This window comes from Siphateles boraxobius, unplaced genomic scaffold (assembly GCF_051911475.1).
Source record: "Siphateles boraxobius isolate OS27281-9 unplaced genomic scaffold, OSU_SipBor_1 33, whole genome shotgun sequence".
NCBI classification, from domain to species: domain Eukaryota; kingdom Metazoa; phylum Chordata; class Actinopteri; order Cypriniformes; family Leuciscidae; genus Siphateles; species Siphateles boraxobius.
The window spans coordinates 6019933-6044276 of record NW_027508953.1 but is presented as its reverse complement, the minus strand read 5'-3'; the positions used below and the strand labels follow the sequence as shown (position 1 = coordinate 6044276).

The following is a 24344-nucleotide window of genomic DNA, read 5'->3' as shown; positions in this document are numbered from 1 at the left end:
AGAATTAATCATACCCCTGGTAAATATGATCAAAAATGGCTGTAAAAAATAAATCTGCATTGTTTATCCTTTTGATCTTTCATTCAAAAATTTGGCAAAAACCTAACCTTTCATTGAAGTAAAAGAATTGAAAGTGTGTGTGTGTGTGTGTGTGTGTGTGGGGGGGGAAATATTTTTCCCCAAAACACGTTGGCCACAATTATTCATACCCCTATAATTTTTTATGAATAACATAACTATGAAGTGTATTCCCATTAATATTTACCTTTATTTAGCACACCAGAGTGACTAGGAACATGAAATTGTCCAGCTATGACTTATTGTTTCAGAGGAGTTTAAATATGAGGAAACACAAAGGCCAAATTCCCTTATTCATCAACCACAATGAGTAAAACCAAAGAATATAGTTCTGATGTGCATCAAAAGATTGTTGAGCATCACAAAATAGAAAGTGGCTGTAAGAAAATAGCTAAAGAATTGAAAATTCCCATTTTGACCATCGGGGCAATAATTAAGAAGTTATAATCAACTAAAGATGTTACGATGCTGCCAGGAAGAGGACGTGTGTCTATATTGCCTTAATGCACGGTGAGGAGGAGAGTTTGAGTGTCCAGAGACTCTTCAAGGATCACAGATGGAGAATCGCAGAGATTACTAGAGTCTTGGGGTCAGAAAGCCTATTAAAAAAATCAAACAACCCCTACATCACCACATGTTGTTTGGGAGGGTTTTAAGAAAAATGCTCCTCGCTCCTCCAAAAACAAACTCCAGCATATTCAGTTGTCAGACACGACTGGAACTTTAAACGGCACAGGGTTCTGTGGTCAGATGAAACTAAAAAAAGAGCTTTTTGGCAGAAACACACTAGATGGGTTTGGTGCACACAATGATAAAAAGTACCCCATGTGTACAATTTAATATACCATTGGATCTTTAATGTTGGGGGCCTATTTTTCTGCTGGAGGTCCTGGACTTCTTATTCAGATACATGGCATCATGGATTCTATCAAATATCAACAGATAAAAAACAAAACCTGACGCCTTCTGCTAGAAATCTTATAATGGGCCATGTTTGGATCTTCCATCTGGACAACGATCCAAAACAAACATCAAAATCAACACAAAATTGAGTTACGGAGCACAAAATGAAGCTTCTGCCATGACCGTCCCAGTTCCCTGACCTGAACCATATAGAAAATGAGTGGAATGAACTGAAGTGAAGAAGTACCAACATGGATCTGGGAATCTACAGGATCTGGAGAGATTCTGTATGGAGGAATGGTCTCTGATCTCTTGTCTGTTGTTCCCCAAACTCATCAGGCATTATAGGAGAAGACTCAGGACAGTTATCTTGGCAAAAGGAGATTGCAAAAAGGTATTTAATAAAAGGGTAAGAATAATTGTGGCCAACGTGTTTTGGAGAAAACATTTATTTTATAATGTGATTTCCCCCCCCCCCACTTTCAATTCTTTTACTTCAATGAAAGGTTAGGATTTTGCCAATTTTTTGAATGAAAGATCAAAAGGATAAACAATGCAGATTTATTTTTTACAGCCATTTTTACCATATTTACCAGGGGTGCGATTAATTCTGGGCATGACTGTATCTTCATTAGGCCTAGAGAAATAACCTTGGGGGTAGGGACTATAAAGAAGGAAGGATGCCCTCCTCACATGAACATTTATATTTATATTTATATTATTATAGTATCTTAGAAACATGATGGTAATTAGATGAAGGTAATAAAAAGCACGAGGATTGCATGTGGAGTCCCATGATTCTCTGCTACATTGATAGAACAATGAACTGTTACTGTTACTACATGGTCTGACCTTTCCTTGCAACGAAATAAATAATCTTTAAAGACAATTGGTACATGTTTGACTCTTATTCAGTAATAGAATTTTTTTTGCCACCACCGACTCATTTCATGTTTCTATTCTAGCCCAAACAAACTTATACATGAACAAATGCCCTTTGCATTGCACACGGCAAATTCAGAAAAATATACATTACATAGCACAAGACTTTATGATCATTTTAAAACGTTAAAATGTAAAACATACTCTAAATCCATTAAATTCAGGGACACTGAATAAACGTCTTCATCCAAAGACTGGGTGATTTATGAAGTAGGCTAATATGCCGTGTAATATTTGGGGGAGCATCTCTGGCCATTCCGTTGGGTCGTTCCATTGTCCAGTCACAGATAATGTACAGAAAATCCGATCCAATACAGCTCAGTTTTTCTACACTGTAAATTTCAACTTAAATTACATTAAACTGACATTAATAAATGATTTGGATCTTGTAGAACTTGTAAAAAAGTTGAAAATGCCTTAACTTATTTTGATGAGCTACAGCAATGTAAAAATATATGTTATCATTACTTATTGATCATATAATTTTTTAGAGTGCATGTATTTTGCTCTGTCGAGCGGCATAAGTGATTCTACATAGGTTACACTGGGTTAACGCCATGATTGTTTTCCCCCACGCCAAGTCTACCCAAGGTATGCATTTAAGGGTTAATGGTGAGAATTGGACCTTAAACTGTGTGACCAAAATAACATTTATTCCTTGATAAAATGGATGTTTCATGTGTAATTATCATGTGACCCATGATTGATGATTGAAAACTCAGTCCGTAAAGAGTTTCCAAATTTCTTCCAGCTCTACATCATCGTCCATTGGTGTAGGAGAAATCACAATTGGGATGTCAGGCCCAATACCTGCAGAGGAATGAGAATTATACAATATATGGAATATATGACGACAGTATTACTGAATTTCGTAGAGTGGCTGACTTATCTCTCCGTATTATTAAAAAGACGGCTCGTGCCATTGGCCGTTCTATGGCAGCACTAGTTGTCTCAGAGAGACATTTATGGCTGAATTGCTTGGGGATCGGGGAGAAGGACAGGGCCTTCCTTCTCGATGCCCCCCCTTTCGCCTTCTGGCTTCTTTGGCGACACGGCAAGAACCGTTGTCGAGAGGCTTCAGGAGGCAGAGCGACAATCAGATATCCCCAGTTGTCAGTCCAGGTCTCATGGGGTTGCTGCCAGGGGGCAGCCTCATAGGACAGCCACCAGCTCCTCATATGTTTTTTGAGAAGGTTGCCTCTCGTGCCCCCCCATATAAGGCTTGGGGCCAGAGGAAACATTCTCGCACAAAGCCCTCCATACCGAAGACAGGTCTGAGGACTGTCTCTCGGGTTAAGATGGCCCTGACCAAGAGGTCTTGTCGTAACACACTGACCCTTCTGGCCGTTCCCACAGGAGGGCGAGTACAAGAGTCTCACCCCCTTATGCAGCCCTTAGGAAATCGATGTTCCAGCGAACACAGATCACAGTGTCCGCCCGAAGATGTTGCGCCACCTCTCAGGAGGTCTGTAGAGAGCATATTTCGGTTAGTTCCTGCCAGTTAGCTGCTTCAGGTCACCGAAGCCGTTTGGAAATGTATAGCCGAGGCCAGTCTCGAGGGACTGGTCCCCATAATGGCATATCTAGACACCCCGAGGGGTCTTCAAAATACAGCCTAGGGGGTCCTGCTTACAGTGGAGCTAATATAAAAAATAAATATATGATCTATTAGGGGTGGTTCACATTTTGGCCAGCCCCGAGCAGGGTCGGTTCTTGGAACAGGAAGTCTAGTCCCTCTTAACACAGGAGACCTCAACGTGGGCTCTTCTTCGGTTACGGGAGCCTGGGTTCTACAGCCGGCACTTCATAGTTCCTGTGAGGGGAGGGGGAGTTAGGCCTGGTTTTGGATCTCAGGGTACTGGATCAACCTCTGAGGAGGTTTAGATTCAAGATACCGAATGTCAGTCAAACCAGCTCCGAAGACTGGTCTGTCATGATAGATCCACAAGCTCCTTAACTCCTCGTTCCCTTCTAACCCCATCACAGGAAGTTTCCGAGATTCGCTTTTGGGGGGAAAAGCTTATCAATATACGGTTCTTCCTTTCGGCCTAGCCTTATCTCCTCGCACCTTTACTAAATGTATGGATGCTGCCCTTGCTCCATTGAGACTTCAGGGGATCCGTATTCTAAATCACATAGATGACTGGCTCATTCTGGCTCTGTCAGAAGAACGGGCGATTCTGAGGTGCTTGGGGTTGACACTCAATGTGAAAAAGAGTTCCTTAACTCCTCTTCAGAGGACTACGTTCCTGGGAGTAGAGTGGGACTCAGTCACGATGCAGGCACAATTGTCTCCTGTTCGTATAAATAATATCTTAACCACAATAAAGAGTATTAGGTTAGGCCAGGCCATCACTGTCAAACACTTTCACAGAGTTTTGGGGCCTCATGGCTGCAGCTTCCATCGTAATTCCTTTTGGTCTGCTCCGCATGATGGCCTTACAGTGGTGGCTCAGGACCAAGGGGTTTTCTCTGCTGGCGAACCCCTTTCGCATGATCAGAGTCACGCGCAAATGCCTTCGTGCTCTTGTCATGTGGAAGAAACCATGGTTCCTGTCTCAAGGCCCGGCCTTGGGAGCACCATGTCAGAGAAAAACTTTGACTACAGATGCGTCCCGCACGGGCTGGGGTGCGGTTATGGAGGGCCTTTACGCCCTAGGTACTTGGAAGGACCATCATCTCTCATGGCATATTAATAGCTTGGAGATGTTGGCCGTATTCTTTGCCCTGAGGCACTTCCTTGTAGACCTCAGAGGCCATCATGTCCTCATTAGGACAGGCAATATGTCGGTGGTCTCTTATATCAACCGCCAAGGAGGCCTGAAATCATGCCCTCTTTCTAGACTGGCGCATCAGATTCTTCTAGGGTTCCAGGATAAATTTCTCTCTGTTAGATCTATTTATATTCCTGGGTTTGATGATGTGGGAGCAGATATCCTGTCGAGGCTGAGGCCCGGGGAACGGCGGCTCCACCCTGAAGTAGTTGAGCTTATATGGAGAGAGTTTGGCCGAGCGGGAGGTTGACCTGTTCGCCTCTCATGAGAACACTCATTGCCCGCTCTGGTACTCTCTCACACATCCAGCTCCTTTGGGCCTGGATGCCATGGTACAGATGTGGCTGAGGTCACGTCTGTTCCCTTTTCCCCCGATCGCTCTGCTCCCTGGGGTTCTGGAAAGGGTCAGGAGGTACGGTGTGAGTTTACTCCTTGTAGCTCCATACTGGCCAGCCCGTATTTGGTTCTCGGACCTTATAAGTCTCCTGAAGAGTCCTCCCTGGCGAGTCCCTATTAGGAGAGATCTTCTTTCCCAGGCCGGTGGTACAATATTTTATCCACGGCCGGAGTTATGGAGACTATGGGTCTGGCCCCTGAGGGGGACCAACCCATAAATAGGTTGCCCTTTCCATCGAGGTGGTTAGGTCACCCATTCTAGAACCCCACTCTACTAGGATCTAAATATTTCTAGGAAAGTTAGGTATGGCATTGAACCCAGTTAAATACTGCCCACTGCCTTCACTACTGGCGTTCCATCCTGTTCTCTAACGGGACCTCCCGTTCATGCTTAGGGCCTCTGTGGCGACCTTAGTGCCCTCCGCAAGCTTCTAAGGGTGAGCTCGTAGGGACATTCCCACTAAGAAAACTCCATGTTCCTGTAGATTGGAGGATGAATCCTGTCATCTAGCCTTTTGGCATTAGGCACCTGGCACCCGTCATGTCCTGTGGATGAGTTATATGAGAATATATATAAGAATCTTGAGTCTGCTTCCTGTTCGTCCTACTCCCTGGAAGAGTGGTGGCGTTGCCCCCTCTTACTCGAGGGCATGGGAGCCACTCTATCTTATTTCTGCCTCGACACTGAGGTGCCTGTAGGCAATATCATGATTCTCTGGGTATTTATCGTATAAGAATCTATTTGAGTCTGCTTCCTGCTCGTCCTGCTCCCTAGAAGAGTGGTGGTGCTGCCCCCTCTTACGTGATGACGTGGCAGCCACTCTACTTTATTTCTGCCTTGACACTGAGGTGCCTGTAGGCAGTATCATGATTCTTCAGGTAATCCATCCTCCAGCGCATGTGTCGGATGGTCAAGGTCGTAGCCTTGGAGGTCCCTATGTTAGGCCTCGGGCTTGGAGGACTTAGATCTATCTAGATATGTATCAAGGGCTCGGAGCTATCCCCCTGTTTTTCATTTAGACAGTTGGTTATCTTCAGAAACCTCTCATAACTGATGTACGAGGTGCGCTCTTGCCTTCACCTCTCATCTAATATTTCTTTACTGTCTGGGGTTCCCATCCATGGGGTCCGTTGAGCCAGCGGCTCCAGACCTCCCCTTCTTAAACCAAATCTTCTGACAATCTAGGTTGGATCTGCCTTCTCATTCCTATCGTCCGTGAGTGTGCCAGATGCTTCACACCAGGGCGTATTCTCTCAGTGTGGCGCAGTGGGCATTTAGTTCCCCAATGTGTCGATTCTCGACGCAGCGCGAGTTCCCTTGAAAGGGAAAGTCTCGGGTTACGACTGGACGCTGCGTCCCTCGGCCACACTTTTCGTGCCCCTGAGAACGACTTGCTTTGACCTATCAGAAGCTGACATTCACTGTTTCCTGTGACCTTATATAGCTTCCAGATCACCGTCACATGCGACGTCACGAGTGACGCGATTGTGCTACGCCAATCAAGATTGAATAGCTGACTTCAGACGCTTCATGCCGAAGGCATTCCCCAATGTGTCGATTCTCGACGCAGCGTCTCGTTCCCTTCTCAGGGAACGAGGGTTATAGTCGTAACCCGAGACGTTTCCTTTCAGTCGGTCACGAATTGGGATCTTGCTTGCAAGACCAACCTCTTCGAGTGTTACTAAACGAGCCAATGAACAATGACATGTGAACTTACACACGCTCCGCCCCGCCGTGCAGGTATAGATAAGGAAGCAGATGCCTTGCATATTTGCCTTTCGAGTGTATGTGTCCGAGTGTATGTGTATGTATATGTTGCCGTTATTGCCGCAAATCACTATGCAGTTGACGGTAAATCTTTTGGGGACGTGCAACCTGATTGTCAGGTTCTTCAGGGGTGCAAGAAGGTTAAATCCTCCTCGGATACACCCCGTACCCTCTTGGGACCCGTCTCTGGTTCTCAGCGCACTTCAGAGATCTCCCTTTGAACCTTTGTATTTTTCCATGGTACGGCTACCCTGTCGGGTTGCCAGTGTCTTTCCCTCTGTCGTGTCTACCGGTCTAATCAGCTTACTTTTCTGTACCCGCACGGCTGGGCGGAGCGTTGGATGTTTTTTTTAACATGGCTTTAGAAGATATTCACATTTTCAAGCCATTTTATTGGTGTTTTCAACCTTCTTTTGAAAAAATAACATATATAATGTACTTTATGCTCATGTATTATATCCTGTAATACAGAGCACTTTGTATTGCTTTAGCATTCAACACTGCATGATTTGTTTTAAATGGCAGTAAGCTTATCTGAGGAAATTTTTGCTTGTCAGGAGCTCAAATGTATCTGAGAAATAGTCCCATGAGTGCATTCACATAATATCTATTACTCACCTCCTTGTTCTCTTGGTCTCTTTCTGAGTCGGTCAGCTGTGTAACTCAGATATTTTTTTATTTCATTTTCACAGTCAACCCTGATTACATTTCGTCTAAATGCAGCATCTGAAAAAGGAAACTTTAGATAGTTTGTAATCTCTACATGGTCAAATTGGTGTCAACGTCTTTTAAATATGTTTTACTCATATGCCATTCTTGTTTTTCATTTTAATGTGAAGATAACTACAGACATAAATATAACTGAAATACAATTGTTGTTATGAGGGAGGTGTTCATGCAGTATTGACTTTACCTCTGATTACATCTGTTAAAATAAGCTGAGAGAAGGGCCTTTTATCTCCTCTCCCCTGCCAGTTGAACTCCTTTGCCAGATCATCTGTTAGGACGCGCTGCATAATATTCTTAATCACGTCTCTGGGCCCAAAGCCTCCAAGCATTGACAGATATTTTACCTGTGAGGAAATTACTTTTGATATTTGATTCTAACTGGTCAATCACGGCATTGAATAATCAAATATTTTGCATAATGACCACTAACTGTACTGTTACAGTATAATGGTCTTCCTGGACTTTTTCCTAGTAGAAGCTTTCAACTTTTCTTCAAGGTAAACAAAAATAATAATTTTGACTCAGTATATTTTAGTTTATTTATTTATTGTTTTGTTTGTCTGTTTTGTAAATGGTTAAGGAACATTCCAGTATTATTTTGTGAACGTGACCAGATAAGTGTACAGTATCCCTTTAAATGTTTTATAAATGCTGTGTTGACTCACCATTGATTTTCGTGTTGCTGCAGTGTTGAGCTCCCTTTCAATCTTGTTCACATCTTCAAAGGTTTTAAGAGGCAGATTTTGGTTTGTTTTAACTTCTTTATTTGGCACGCTGGTACTGCTGCTGGGGACTTCAGAATCTGTGTTGTCTTTCAGTAGTTTCTTTAACATGGCAGAGTTTTCCTGAACCATACTTTTGATGTCTCTCAGCATTTGGAGGAGCTCTTCCTTGTCTGTTGTGTAAAATATGTTGTGCTATCATAACAAAAGTAAAAAGAAAAAAACTTCTCAAACTGATTTTTGACAAAAATAGTTGTCTCACCATCAGTTCTGGATGCAGGTGGTACTGGAGGAAGCGTTTGAAACTGATTTTTTAACATTCCTACAGCATTTTCAAGCCTTTGTCTTTTTAGTATTCCAAAGCCTCTATTTAACCTTTATTTAAAAATAAGACATACTTTAACAAAACAGAACAAATAGGTTATTTAACCTTTTAAATGGTCAAACCTTTTGGGGGAGAAAATGTTGTTGGAAACAAAATGTATATTACCGTTCTTTTTGTTGTTTCATTTCTTTTTGCCCTTCTTTTGCATTCTCAAATGTGACTGCAGTAAGATAAAGATTTTAATACATTATTTGAGAACTTAACAGACAGACAGAATTCAAACAGTTATTTAAAAATTATCATCACCATATTCAGTGTGAAAGCTAATATTTAATTTATCCCATGGTTTCCCTCCTGTTTCAGGATTAAGTCTGTTCTGAACAGCATCCGTGAACTTCTCTGGTGATTTGAATGGGGGCCAGTAACTTTGTTTCTTGTCTGGGCTCAACCAGTTTGATGCGACCACCATCATCTCATCTGAGTCTTGCAGGGTGACAACTGCATACATGTTCTGCCTAGCAAACAAAAAAAAAAAAAAAGAAGAGAAAAAACAAGCATGCATATTTAGCTAGTATACTCAGGTAAATTATAGAAAATTTAAAAGTTGACCAATCAAATCATCTAAAGTCATCAAATAATTCATTTCTATTTTGTATGAAAGTTGTTGTGAAATTAAGATCATCTGATTGGTCAGCTTTCCTAAATTACAGATAATACTTGTCACCTTTTGGTGAAAATGGAGGTTCTGACTTTGAAACAGGCCTTTTGTAAGGGGATGTTTTCAGGAAGACATGAATAAAGATCTAACACAGTTTTAATGAAAAAAATCCAGAAGGCAGAAGCAAAACATTATATGTAAAAGTGACCAACTAAAATGGAAACACACATAACTTGTAATCAGTGAAACAGTGTTTTGTAAATGTTCCCTTAAATACAACAATTTCATAAAATCTAAAATCTGTTACGTTTGATTTTCTCAGTTTGTTGTTTAGAGTTGTTATTGTTCTGTTTCAGTTTTCTTTGTCTAAATGTATTGTTCCCTTTCGAGGGAACACGAACTGCGTCGAATGAAACTTTGGGGGAACGCCCTTAGCGTAACGCATACATACAGTCGGCAACGCATCATAGTTTGGGGCCGTGGTCGGCGTGGGGGAAAACACCGCAAACATCATGTGTATTTGAATGGCAAAATGTCTTATTGCGAAGCATTGACGCCTGCCGACCGGCAACGATATATTGCTAAATTAACTGCAATAGGGTACGATTGCCCATATTTAATTAAAAACTGGGTCAATGACCCAACCAAATGGCCGGAGGTGTCGTTTCCAGACATATTTTGGTATCTGGTTGAATCTCCAGGTAAAACATTGCGGTAGCTACCGGTAACATTAGCCTATAACTCAATCATATGTTGCATACTATAACTCCATAAAACCCCCCAAAAAAAAAAAAAATACATAAAACCTTGTCACTTACCAATTGTACGTATGCTTCACTCCAAACTATTAATCCTTTTGTAAAACAGTTATCAGTAGTACGAGGTTGCCGAGGGAATGTGCTGACAGTTATCCTAACTCACAGACTGCAGTCTGTATTGAGTGTAGAGCGTAGCAATTGGCCTATCAAGCGAGCCTTCAGCTGATAACGCTAATGTGAACGAGACATCCCTTATGAAAAACAACTATAGGAATCTTGTAGTATTTTAGGACAAAATATTATAGTAATCCTATAGGAATACTATAGTATTTTGGGACATACTATAGAAGTACTATAGAGGTATTACAGAACATCACAGAAGTATTACACTACTATTTATTGCTTGTAGCCATTTTGTCCTCCTTTCCGGGTCTGTGTGTTTATTAGGAAGGATGTAGAACTTCAATTCATAATTTGTTTGTTTATTGGCGGTACAGAAAACGACACAGCACCTCTTCGGCATGATTGTCGTGTGTATTTCAATGAGCGCCAAGGCAATGTTTTCCCCCACGGGCTAAATTCACATCACGTGACGGGGCGTTCCCGGGGGCGTTCCCAGACCAACCGACTGTATCTATCTGAAGTATGAATGAAACTAATCCAATCCTGATTGGTGTTGCGTCATGACGTAACATGTGACGGCATACACGCTATAAAGGGACGCCGGTGTGGTGAAGAGATCAAGGGGGAAATCCTTCAGCCGGAAGTTGAAGCCTCGCGGGAGCCGCCATTGTAGCAGAACTTCACCTGCTGTTAGCATTCCATTGACTCCCATTCATTTTGGCGTCACTTTGACAGCGAATAACTTTACATCTGAGGCGTCCAAAGACTTCATTTGTCCATTGTTTATTTCTAAGTAAACACGACAATGTATAAAAGGCTCCATTACTTTGTATCTTACGTTATGGCCCCGTAGAAGCCGTTTTTGTTAAAAACAGGCTAACGATTGCGTCATAACCACGCGACTTTATGTCGCAAAATAGAGACATTACCGTATAGACAGGAGGAGAAGCTCGCAGGCAATCTTTTACTGTCTATGAGGCAATCGGAGGGAAATAGAGGCATAAAGTCAAAGGAGAAGCCCATAGATAAAGAGTCCATAAAAGCAACAGGACAAAATATTTCAATGTTTTTGAGGAATTAGGTGATTCAGATTTGATTTGCCACAGCTACTAGAAGATGTACAACTGTCAGACTGTCGTCACGCTCAGTTTGAGCCTGCGCAGTCGCTGAGCCATCAGACAGGAAGTGCAATAATCGGGCTTCAGTCTTCTCCGTTGAAATCAATGGGGTCGCTGTGTCCATTTCTTTAACTGTCTATGGAAGAGATGAGTCCCACTGAAGAGATGGGTCCCAGCTAAGGACCCCATTAGTATGCCAGTAGTAGGCCTGATCTAAATATGTTCTCGCGATAACTTGTAGCTAACGTGAGCTGTTTTAGCTTTATGTAGAATGCTAAATCCCGCTGCAATTGTAGTACCCCAAGAATGCAAGATAAGATAAAAAATAAAAGAAAAAAAGCAGTTTGATGCCATCAAGTAATACATTTATTTGTATAACGCTTTTCATAGTAGGTTGTGTTAATAGCAGAGGAGAAAGGCCGCAGAAATTTAAAAATACTACTTTTATTTTGTCATGAAATGTAGTTTTAATAGGTTTTCAGTCAAGAATGTAGTTGTTTACAGCTCAAATCTGTGGTTTATTTATAAAGCGCCTATTTAAAAATTTGATCTGACGTTTTCGGAGTTGTGAGATCCAGGCGATCACCGGGCGCTCAGCGCTCATGTAACCCGCCTGGAACAGCCTTAAAGCAACACTATGTCGTTTTTGCGGTTTTTGCTCTCGGGTCCCCCTACAGTTGGGAAACAGTATCTTCTACTACGGTCGTAAAATCTGTCATGGTTACACCAGGGGATACACGTGCATTTTGTTGACATACCGATACGTCTTGAGTTCTCGCGAGTTCTCACGTCTTGGGCAGACTAACAGCATTGCGTGTGAAATGTCTTCATCCCAGGTACATTGGCATATCGATTTGCATTATAGACTGAGGCAAGACCAATAGCCTTTCACCAGAAAAATAAATAAACAAACATGACTATCAGCCTGCAGACATTAGGATAGTTATCCTGAAAGATTATTTATTATAACCAGCGTAAACTAGCATGTTAGTGTTTAAGGTTACTAGCTACCAGATTGATAATTCGCTACTCTACTAGCAATAATGATTCATGAAGATAAATGGAGGACCAGATAGATTCCGTAACATGGCCAGGCCATGTTATTCAGCCGTTTACATTTCACGCGGTAGTCAGCTCCCTGACTCCCTGATTTATTAAGAAATTTATAAACACTTTATAGATGACTGACTGCTGCACTTGTGACAGGGTGGATGTTACTGAAAGAACGAGGATAGAGAGAGAGAGAGAGAGTCGGTCGCGCGCGCGTACTCTCACCGTCTATAAACTGTCTTGCTCTCGCTCCAATATTGATCCTCGTCCGGCCTTTTAATTTGTCTCTCTCCCTTTTTCTTTTTTTAGTCTCCTCTGACAAAACATTTGCCTTCTTCCTTTTAGTTGTTGCTTCGGCCATGACAACAACATACAGACGGGTATCAAACGCCAGTTGGGCTCTCACGTCAGAATCTGAGGAATTGGGGGAAGTGACGTATTCCGTAAAGCAGTCGAATTTTGTAGGTTTTTTTTGTGCTCGGGTTACTACCCGAAACCCGAAGTTACATAGTGCCAGTAAAAGCGATACAGACACTGTCAGGCTATGGCAGACGTGTCATTCAAGCTATTGTCAGTCGATCTACCATCTCAAGGGTCTTGGAAATATATTATGAAGGTTGAAAAACTATATAGTGCTGCTTTAACTCGGCATGTCTTTCTGATGTTTGCCGCTGGCTGTCTCTAGTCTAGTGGTAAAAAATTAGATACAATTCGGCTTGTGTAGCCTATATCTAACGGGCGATCTTTGGTCTCATTAATCTATGATTTGTTCCCTGGCAAATCGTTTTGGCTTTAACTTTAACGTTGTAGCCTGCTGACTCAGTTTGACAGAATCTTTTAACTTGCTTTATTTCTTGACTTGTATAGCTTCTTACACCTTTTAGGCTACTTATACTTTAAAAATGGCTATTATTGATCAATAAAACTGAAATTTAACAAAAAGAGACAGGGTTGTGTCATTTTATTTCATATAGCCTATGTAAGAATATATAAAATATGATATCAGCAACACGTCATGTATTTTTTAATGTATGGGATTGGAAGAATTTCAGAGTATGTTGTCTTGAAAGAAATCAAGCATTACTGACAAAGGCTCAAAAGAGACCATGCCTTTCTAAAAGAGCTTTTAAAAACAGGTTGCTGTTGATAATATAAAAAAAGTTTTTGTTCTGTACTTAGCTAATATGATGTAGCCTACTGCAATATTAAATATATAATACTTCAATGTGTATATAATATAATGCACTGTGCTGCTTTGTAAATTTAAATCAGGAACGGGCAACTCAGTCCCTTTTTAGGTATTCTTTTGAGGTGGAGTTTACCTCTAACCTTAATCAAGCACACCTACATTTTTTAACCAAAGTCTTCAGGTTTACGACATTTATAGGCAGGTGGGTTTGAGGTTGGAGCTAAATCTGCAGGACAGTGGATGCTGAGGATGGCAGAGTAGTCCACCACTGCTTTAAATCATGCAGAACATAAGCTGACCCGACTCTCCTTTAAAACAACTTAATTTGAATTGTTTGTGTTTTTTTTTTTTTTTACATTTAGGACTGAAGAACATCTGGCAATGGGATGTCACGACTTCTTTTTCTGTTTGTTGAGAAAAAGCAACACCACATCAGTGATCACATCTTCTTTTAATCAGTTAGGGTACAACTGAACAAACTGTTTAGACAAATAAGAACATGATAGAGACATGTACAGGGAAGAGCAATATCACATCTGTTTTCTGTATCATTGTTGACTCTATGGGATTCTGTGGCACTCATTTGTGTGGTTTCAGCAGCGGTGAATGGATTTAAATGTATTTTGATGATCCATTGTTTTTCATATTTCTTATTTAATATATGTTATTTTATCAACTTTATGCTGTATCCTCCAATAAAGTGTAGTGCAATAAAATATGTTGAATATGGTGTGAACGTGGTGTTCTGTACAGTGAATACAACATTTTACTAGGCTCATACGAGTTTATTTCATAATAAACAAAAAAAATCCTACATCTATTAAAAATGGAAGCATGCACATTACTGATGTCAGGCATGTAAGGCACAAGAAGAGGGGGAAGAAGACAATTAGATTGTACTGCCCTTCCACAGGGGTCCAGTAACAGCCCTGGAAGAGCACACAAATGCACATTTCAAATGGCTATAACTCAAAGTATGGTTAGGATAAAATCTGCTCTTGCTATGTTTACTAAATAATGTTGGACACAGTTTTCAGACATTTGTGGAAAGGTGGCATAAAGGTTTTTTAAAAGTTCTCACACACAAAAAAATAAAATTTCATATATATATCATAAAGGTTTGCACAGTAAACATATTTAGATATCAACCTGTCCATTAAAGATATTATTTATTTAAAAATGACTGTTTCATTACTAAATGCTTTCAACTACATTACCCATATATCTCTGTCATTCTATGAATGGAATGGGAAAACATGGCGCTGTTATTTGTAGTTCATTGTAGTGTGCACAAATGCTTAGATTAGGGTTGGGATCTTTGCAAAGGAGTATCTTCAGCAGGGGTAAAGTGCTTCTAACATTTACAGTGTCTGATTAGGTATAATTTTAATCACATCTTTAGTCCATTCTCCACCATTTGAAGTATTGGAATTAAAATAAATGTAACTAAAGTATAATGAATCCACACAATTTTGTAATCAACTTCAAATTTTTCATGATATTTCAAACTGTTTGCTATATACATATATAAGATATATATATAAGGGCCATTTCCACTGCATCTGGATGTTGCTGTTAGCTTTTTGCTCTTCAGCAAGCGCTCTGTGTCAAACTGTCTGTCCTATTTGGTGTTGTTTGTCCCATAAGAATTGTCCTAAATAAAGGTCTGCAAGAAAAAAGAAATTGCAATATAGAATCTATAGTGGCTCAGATCTCGCATTTGCCAAGGCAGCTCGTTGATTACGGGTCTACTCTGCAATAAAGATTCTGTGACTTGGGTTCCCACATGGGACCTGGCGGTGGTTCTCGAAGGGTTGGCCGAGGCCCCCTTCGAACCACTGGAGTTGGCTGAGGCCAAGAACCATTCCCTAAAGGTGTTTTTTTTGTTGTCCATTACTTCTCTGAGGAGGTTAGGAGATCTCCAGGCGCTCTCTACATGGGTGCCTGGATTGGTCCAGGCTACAGCATAGGCGCCGATACCGTGGGTGCTCCGGGGCTCGATCACCCACGGAAAATACCGAGCACCCACGTGTGTACCAGACTGCCAGTAGGCTACATTAATTTAAAATTAAACATTGCAGTTGGTGCTATGTGAAGCGTCTGTCACACTGTGATTGGTTATGTCGCTGTCAGTCGCCTGCTCCATATCCTATCCACCAATCACAGCGTTTCTCGGAGGAAAACACCTCTGATCGTGGTTACGTGTCAGTTAAACTTTTGATCTCCAATTCTGTCTGTATTTGTGAGAAGTGGCGCTGTCCTGAGCTATGGTCCGAAAGATAGCCTACTTTACGGCTTTATTATCAAGTAAATGGGTGTGTGCGTTCGTGTCGGCGGCTGTCCATTTCCTAAAAGGGGTCGCACACCGGACGAGAAGCGCAGCGCCGCGTAGTGCCATGTCTTTTAAAATTCGAACACATTATTCTCTATGAGTGTAACTTACACACACCGGCGGTGCCCAGCTACGGCTATAGGACCTTGTTCAAAATCCTGCCGTGCCACAGAGCGCGATTTACATAGTTTTATATTAAATTTACATTTATTTGTCTCAAATCGTCGTTAATGTACTGACTTCAACCTGTGCTGCAATATACATTTATTTTACATTCATTTACAGAAATCAGCTGCTTGAATGAAAATTGCTGATGTTATCGGATTTTCAGGTGATATTCTCAATTCATTCAGTTAACGGACCCCCCGGTTGTATTTAATTGTACAGTACAATCGTAACATAGTAGCCTACAGACATTATCTTAATTCCATAATGTCCTTAAACATAACATTACAATATTGCTGGCCATAAACTGACAAAGTGCTCGTCCGATGTGCGATAGGCTACCTCGAGTTGTCATAGACGCAGCGCTGTGCTTCTCGTTCGGTTCTGAAATGCAAACATTTTTTTACTTTTAACAAACGTTAACAAACGTTCCTTTTTTTTTTTTTTTTTTTTAAACGGTGTGCACCCATGAGCACACACGGAGGAAAACATAAATCGGCGCCTATGGCGCCAAGTAAAAAAAAACACAAAAATAACGACTTTATTTCAACTATTAATTTCCTTCTCTTTTGGCGTCTAGACAGTTAAACTAGTGTAATTGCGTAGAGCTTCGTCACACGTAGGCTCACTATTGGCCGACACTGGTCATGTGTGTGATGCGTGTGACATACAACAACAGAAGCGTACGGTGTTAAACTAGTAACCTGACTCGAGGCCCACAGAAAATGAAATGAATAGTTGAAATAAAGTCGTTATTTTTGTGTTTTTTTTAAACACAAAAAGTGTTCTCGTCGTTTGATAAACTTAAGATTGAGCCACTGTAGTCACTTGGACTATTTTAACGATATCTTTAATAACTTTTCGAGGCCGGCAAATTCAATCCCTGAAGAAGCCTATGGAGGAGTGATCCAGCTCTCAGATTTCATCAAAAATATCTTAATTCGTGTTCCGAAGATGAACGAAGGTCTTACGGGGTTGGAACAACACGAGGGTGAGTAAATAATGACAGAATTTTCATTTTTGGGTGAACTATCCCTTTAAAGCCATCTTACATCCTGGGCCGGGCTATTTGCCTAAGGTGCCATCTAATGTGGCACGCCTACGGTTCTTCAGGCTTTTCATCATCTATCTCAAGTGACGGCGGATGAGGAGAGACTTAATCTGCTCTTAAATTATATATCCAGAGGTCCTCTTCATGGCGGAAGTCAGACCAGTTGCTGGTGTGTTTCGGGTCACAAAATAAGGGGCTTCCCGCTTCCAAGCAGACCATCAGCAACTGGATTGTCCAAGCTATTTTTATGGCCTACCAGGTGCGCAATTTGCCTTCAACTTTGGCCGTGAGGGCTCATTCAACCAGAGGCATGGCGTCCTCTAGAGCCCTCCTCTCTGGAGCCCTGATCCAGGAAGTCTGCGATGCAGCAGGATGGGCCACCCCTCATGCCTTTATTAGGTTTTATAGTCTGGACATTCCATCTACACCTGGCACTCTTGTGCTCTTGTCCTAAGTGCGCCTGTGAGCAGCTTCACACTAGGACAGGCAGGGCGTGTTGTGGCATAGTGGGTACTCGTTTCACCAAAGTGTCATTCGACGCAGTTCGAGTTCCCTCGAAAGGGAACGTCTCGGGTTACGACTGTACCCCTTGTTCCCTGAGAAAGGGAACGAGAACTGCGTCCCTTCGCCACGCCTTCCCCTGCCTGGGAGTGACTTGCTTCATCGCAGAAGCTAACTCTGTTGTGTGCCGGCGTCCCTTTGTAGCTTCCGTGTATCCCGTCACATGTTCCGTCATGACGCAACACCAATCAGGATTGGATTAGTTTCATTCATACTTCAGATGCGTTACGCTAAGGGCGTTCCCCCAAAGTGTCATTCAACGCAGTTCTCGTTCCCTTTCTCAGGGAACAAGGGTTACAGTCATAACCCAATAATTTTTCCATGGTTTTCCAAGTTGTATCACCGTGTCTAATTTCTTTGCTTTTATATTTAAACCCTGTGTTTGTTCTGTTCGTTGTCTGCTTTCACCCATGTACACTGGTGGTTCTGTTTGTAATTTGCTATTTATTTTAGTTTGTATTTAATAATATTACTGCTGCGTAGAGATCTTGCTCATCTCATTCTTGCTCCATCATTTGTGACAGTTAGTCTAGGCCTTTTACTGTTAAATCTGATAATGTCTTAATTTCAAAAACTACAATTACAATTCATTTCCATTATCATTGTAATATTAATTATTATTTTTAATAGGACAACAGACATGATAGATATGATAGAACAAATAAATAGTTTATGCATTAATTATCTTTAATTACAAAAAAAACGGTATAAAAGTCTCCAATGCAGGGTAGCACAGTAGGGCTTATGTGCATCATGATACTGTTACGTCCTGTGACGTGGTTTGTACTGTTTTGGGGGCAGTCAAGTGTTTTTGTTTTGAAAGGTATTTTGTACCAATCCAAGATATCTTTGACCCGTTCACGTGTGCCTGCTAATGACGGCCATGACTACTAAAGCAGTATGATTCTAGACAAGCATCTGAAAAAAGATGAAGATGAAGAATATCCGCCATACCCTGTAATACTCAGTTATACAGTAGACTGATCTCGATAGCTTTGATTTCAACGTTTACCAGATTGACAAGACATTTTAGTTGCATTTAATGCCAGGGGGTTAAGAAATAACATTAAAAGGAAAATTCTATTTATTTTTGCCAAACAGTTTAGGGGGGGATTTTTGTTTTGAATGAATAAATGAGGCATTTATATAGGGCTTTCATACTACCCAAAGCGCTTTACAATCATATCAGGGATTCTCTCCTCAACCACCACCAGTGTGCAGCATCCACTTGGATGATGCGATGGCAGCCACAGTACAACGGCGCCAGTGCGCTCACCACACACCAGCTATAGGTGGAGAGGAGAGAGAGTTATAAAGCCAATTCAGTGGATGGGGATTATTAGTAGGCCATGATTGGCAAGGGCCAATGGGTGGAATGTGTCAGGACACCGGGGTTACACCCCCTACGCTTTACGATAAGTGCCATGGGATTTTAATGACCTCAGGTCAGTCAGACCTCAGTCAGGACCTCGGTTTTACATCTCATCCGAAGGACGGTGCTCTTTGACAGTATAGTGTCCCCATCACTTTACTGGGGCGTTAGGACCCACACAGACCACAGGGTGAGCACCCCCTGCTGGCCTCACTAACACCTCTTCCAGCAGCAACCTGGTTTTCTCAGGAGGTCTCCCATCCAGGTACTAACCAGGCTCAGCCCTGCTTAGCTTCAGTGGGCAACCACTCTTGGGCTACAATACTGTATCATACCTTGTATCATATTTATGTAAGAAGCTCATCTAAAGAAGATTCTAAATTTTGGACTTGACAATGGGATATTTCAGTATGATTTGCTCATGGGTCTGAACACTCAGCTGAAGTAATTACTTTAAAGAATAGATTGAATGGAGATGTTCTACATACAGAATGTGATCATGCAGGACATTTTATTTGTCAAGTAATTTAATATGTTGATAGTATATTCATCTTGAGAAATATATATGGGTATAATAACTATTTGGAAAATATACATTTTTTCCGAATCCATAGAAAGTATATTTATTGAATCCAAAGGCCATTTTATTAGTTGGAGGGGATTTTTATATTATACTAAATGGAACAATGGATAAATGGCCACTAGGTCGACCTAGCGTAAATAACAACAATCCATAAATTCTATCCTACACATATTTGTAGAGCCAGATTTCCACATAAGTCATTTACCCAGAGTAATAATACGGGGCGAAAAAAGATTCACTGCACGGTTTCTCGGCCGTCACAGAGAATGCTTTTAAGCGGACATAAAGCTGTGATATGCCCTAACGAAAGCCACATTTTGAGCAAACAGATCTTTATTAATTCATGCGCATCCATACTCTCATTTTCTTCATAATTTTGAGCAAATAGATCTCATAATTTTGAGCAAATCTCTATTAATTCATGTGAATCCACACTCTCACTTCCTTCATAGGCAGTGACGCACAAATGAAAAAGGGTTATAGTATACACAAACCAGAAATTGTAACGTGTGCGCATGCGGAAGTCTGTACCCTATATTGATTTATTTTTTTCAATGGTCAGTTTAGGGATTTTCAAAATAAAATGGATTTCATGGGGCCCTGAATTAAAAGGTAGCTTACTCTGTTGAGTTTAATTATGAACGAAAAAATTTATTTTTAAATTTGTTCACAAGTTCTAACAAACATGTTGAAAGCATTTCCTTCCCCATTAATGGTAAGTGAATATCGTAATAAATATTGATATTGTATGATATGGAAAAAAAATATTGTGATGATATTTTTGGCCATATCGCCCAGCTCTATTTTTGTATAATTTGTGTTGGTCAATATCGATCAAATTAAATGCACTCACACTGGTGCTGCCATTCTAGCATTAGAGATCTGTGGAGATAGAGACATTAAACAACTACACAAAGTGGTTGAAATTATAAAATAGACTACCCTACCCTTACTGATGCACCTGTCTAAAAATTATTCAGTTTTAAATATATTAGAATTGTGTTTGTGTTACTTAGTAATTTTCTTTATTCTCTTTTTAACCCACTGATGAACAGGTGGTGACAAGAATTAATGCTGGTCAAAAAGGAGAATGACCTTCCCCAATGGAGATCAATGATGTGACAGTGCTTACACAATAATATTTAGCCTATATTTATTTTGATTATATGCCTAAATGAGCCTTGCCTATGAACTAAGGCAAAAGCTTATAAATAAGGCTGCATGTGCTAATTGATGATTCATAAAAACTGCTACAATACAGCACCAGAGTCTAACACTACAGTACAGAAGTTAATTTGTCCCATTTATAAAATGTTTCCATAATTATTTCATAAACATTGCGTAAGTACAATGACACATTAAGACTGTTATTTATTTAGATTAAAAATTACTTTTATTGCCATATGGTTTTTGTGGCACAGATTGATTTATTATATAGCCTGGGTCGTCTGGGTTGTCTGGGACGCAAAGGCAGCTTTTCCACCTTTTGACCACAAGATTGTAAAAATATTGTACGATAAAGTTGAGAGGAAAGCCTTGGCCTTCACAAAGCTTCATTTTGCCATCATTAGCTCTAATGGGCTGATCGCTGGCACCTGATACTCATTTGCTGATAGCCAACAAGCACTTCACCCATAGGCTCCTTCAGGGAGGAAACCAACAGTAAACCCCATTAAGAAAGTACAGATGATGAGAGAGGAGATACATAGAGTCACTTCTCTTGCACCACATGAGCCTTCTCTGCAGCACCAGACAATTGTTGCTATTTGTTTATTTTTGATTTACTAACAGTTACTTAGTGTTAGATGCAAAAACCTGCGATAGAGTTCCAGTTAGTACTGTTGTTGTGCTCCTGCTAGAGTGTAAACTCTCAATATTGCTGTCTCACTTAGTTCTTTATTTATTCTTTTGTTACATTGAATAGGCTACTTTATTTATAATTTGTAGGGAGGAGGGCACAACTTTTCTTTTGTTAATTGTTTTCTCCTGTTTTTCAGCGCAAGTAAGGAAGTGCTATTGTCTTTTTGTTATGCTTTTTATTTTCTTTGTGAAAAGAAAAAGTCTGTTCTGTTCTTTGTTGGGTAAGTTAGATCTAAAATTGGGTTAAACACTGTTTTGTTTGTTATTTTGGCTATATCCCCTCATTGAAGCCTTTTTGTGTTCTTGTCATTATTTCTGTACTTAATAAACCAAACTTGCAGCAGGATCTAGTGGTTGATGGTGTTCTTTAGTACTGGGACTGGGAATGAGAAGCTCTGTGTGGTCTCTCCTTTCGTCTTGTTACGTTTTTGCTCTATCCCCGAGACTCATTTTGAAACGGGGATTGAAACATATTGAAAAGATTAGTATATTTCTTTGACCTCATTGGCACAATTTATGGCACACATACAATTTGTACACTGAAAGCAAGATGTACACTCACCTAAAGGATTATTAGGAACACCATACTAATACTGTGTTTGACCCCCTTTCGCCTTCAGAACTACCTTAATTCTACGTGGCATTGATTCAACAAGGTGCAGCATTCTTTAGAAATGTTGGCCCATATTGATAGGATAGCATCTTGCAGTTGATGGAGATTTGTGGGATGCACATCCAGGGCACGAAGCTCCCGTTCCACCACATCCCAAAGATGCTCTATTGGGTTGAGATCTGGTGACTGTGGAGGCCATTTTAGTACAGTGAACGTCCTGGTTGCGTATGCAACCCACCGTTCCCTGAAGGAGGGAACGGAGGACGTAGTCGACGCGACTGAAATGGGATCACGCTAGGGAGCCTATCATCTTCGATTACTATTGAACGAGCCAATGGAATTTGGCGTGCGTGATTTGCATCACACACTCCGCCCCCGCGGCGCGGGTATAAATACGGAAGTGGATGCACGCACTAGTTGCTTTTCTCTGAGGAGCCGAGAGTAACCCGGGGTCAGCGGTGGTCCAGCGGTAGTGGCAAGGGGACTACGTCCTCCGTTCCCTCCTTCAGGGAACGGTGGGTTGCATACGCAACCAGGACGTTCCCTTTCAGTCGATAACGTCGGACGTAGTCGACGCGACTGAAATGGGATCAACCATTGAACACGCCACTAACGCTGCCACCTTCCAGTGCCTAAACCAAAGCCTCCTGATGCCCCCGCAAACTTAAGGCGGGGAAGGACAGGGCTTAGGCCAGGGAAGTCACTGCTGTTCCTACAGGACCACTGGGAAAGCGTTCCCCGTACGTTGGAAGGAAGGGACGCTGCGGAAGCCACATCCAACCCGAGGGAGGTAACGTGGAGAATACACATATGAACTGGGCGGAGACCGGGCAGTCTAACATATGGAATGTCACTGGGGTGGCTCCAGCCTAAGACGGGGGGAGACACACCGGACAGTGACGGCAGAGAGACTCTGCCGAGGGAAGACACGGGCTCACCGCAGGGAGCCGTATCGTGGAAGAATACACATATGGGATCACCGAAGGGACCGCAACATATGGACCCAGCCTAACACAGGTTCCACACTGCTTACGAGTGGTAGGCCTAACACCAGACGTTCCGCACGTCCGACGTCGGAGGGGTGTGGAGGAACTCAACAGGGTTCAATTTTAAGGGAACTCAACTGGAGTAGAAAGGCGCACGTATCCAGTCCATAGGAGGGGAATGGCGCAGCAAGCCGACACTTGAACCGGGCTCACGGTGAAACTGGCTTCATGAGAAGGGATCCCACGGGAAGCAGCGGTTCAACTAGGTGTCGTCCAGCCCCCAACTCTAGAATCTGTTTAGCCAAGTATATCGTCAACGCCCAGGCGGAGCACTTTACACTCATCATAGAGGAGCTCAACACCTAAGTGGACATGTTGCATCTCGGATCTTTGCCGAAATGAAGGCAAGCACTAAGTGCAACCTCGCATGGAAACAGCCTTCCCTCTCTGCTGAATTCCAACAGATACTTGAAGAGCTGGTCTGAGGTCTATGACTTGCATTCTGTACACGTCCAAGCGAACGGACAGAGAAGCCAGGGCTGGATCTGCCTCCTCCAGGGCAGCGCTTGCAGGCTCACCACCTGCTCCTATTACGGGAGAGGTAGGAACCTTGGGCACAATCCGAGCCGGGGTCTCAGCTTGTGAGAGTTAGCCGGCCCAGACTCCAGGCACAATACGTTGACCGAAAGCGAGCAAGTCCCTACCCTCTAGTAGAGACCACGCGAGCAGGAGAACTGATATAACAGAATTTTTAACTCACTGCCTGCAGTGGCTCAGGGGCGGTCTCTGCAGTGCAGTCGCACCAGGGACAAGGCCCAAGAGGATAAAGAGGGACACAAGGATTTACAAGACCTTGCTCCTCAGGAACCTGACGATCAGAACGTGCTTCTGCATACTTCTGCAACACGATGAGCGTCGTTTAAACACCGAGGCAACATCATTTTGAGGGTGAAGGAAAACAGCCTACTGCAACCCATTTTGCAGGAAAGAGAGCACTGAAGTGATCGAAAGCTTTCAGGATCTCCTCAGGAGAGAAGACGCACTCAACGACTAGGTTCCACTTCTAAAGGCGTAAGGCGTTTTCTGCTCAGCACTGGGGTGTGACAAGTTCACTGAGCTTCAGGAGCATTCCTGCTCAACACCTGAGTGTGATCAACTCACCGAGCTTCAGGAGCATTTCTGCTCAACACTTGAGTACGAAGAACCTCACTGAGCGACAGGAGCATTTCTGCTCAGCACTTGAGTGTGACAAGTTCACTGAACCTCAGGAGCATTCCTGCTCAACACC

The 24344-nt window shown here is 41.9% G+C and overlaps 1 protein-coding gene across 2 annotated transcripts in view; it reads right to left on the bottom strand.

Annotated features, from left to right (window-relative positions):
- Positions 1-1876: 1876 nt before the first annotated feature.
- Positions 1877-24344, bottom strand: part of LOC143701661 (uncharacterized) — a 29191-nt gene continuing 6723 nt past the window's right edge. For both annotated transcript variants that reach the window (XM_077195153.1, XM_077195152.1), the window contains 7 exons: positions 8944-9152; positions 8803-8857; positions 8575-8687; positions 8256-8485; positions 7775-7934; positions 7480-7587; positions 1877-2733 (listed from right to left, as the gene is read on the bottom strand). In XM_077195153.1, the coding sequence (XP_077051268.1) occupies positions 2642-2733; positions 7480-7587; positions 7775-7934; positions 8256-8485; positions 8575-8687; positions 8803-8857; positions 8944-9145 (960 nt within the window). In that variant the 5' untranslated portion in view covers positions 9146-9152 and the 3' untranslated portion in view covers positions 1877-2641. The remainder of the gene's footprint in view (positions 2734-7479; positions 7588-7774; positions 7935-8255; positions 8486-8574; positions 8688-8802; positions 8858-8943; positions 9153-24344) is intronic.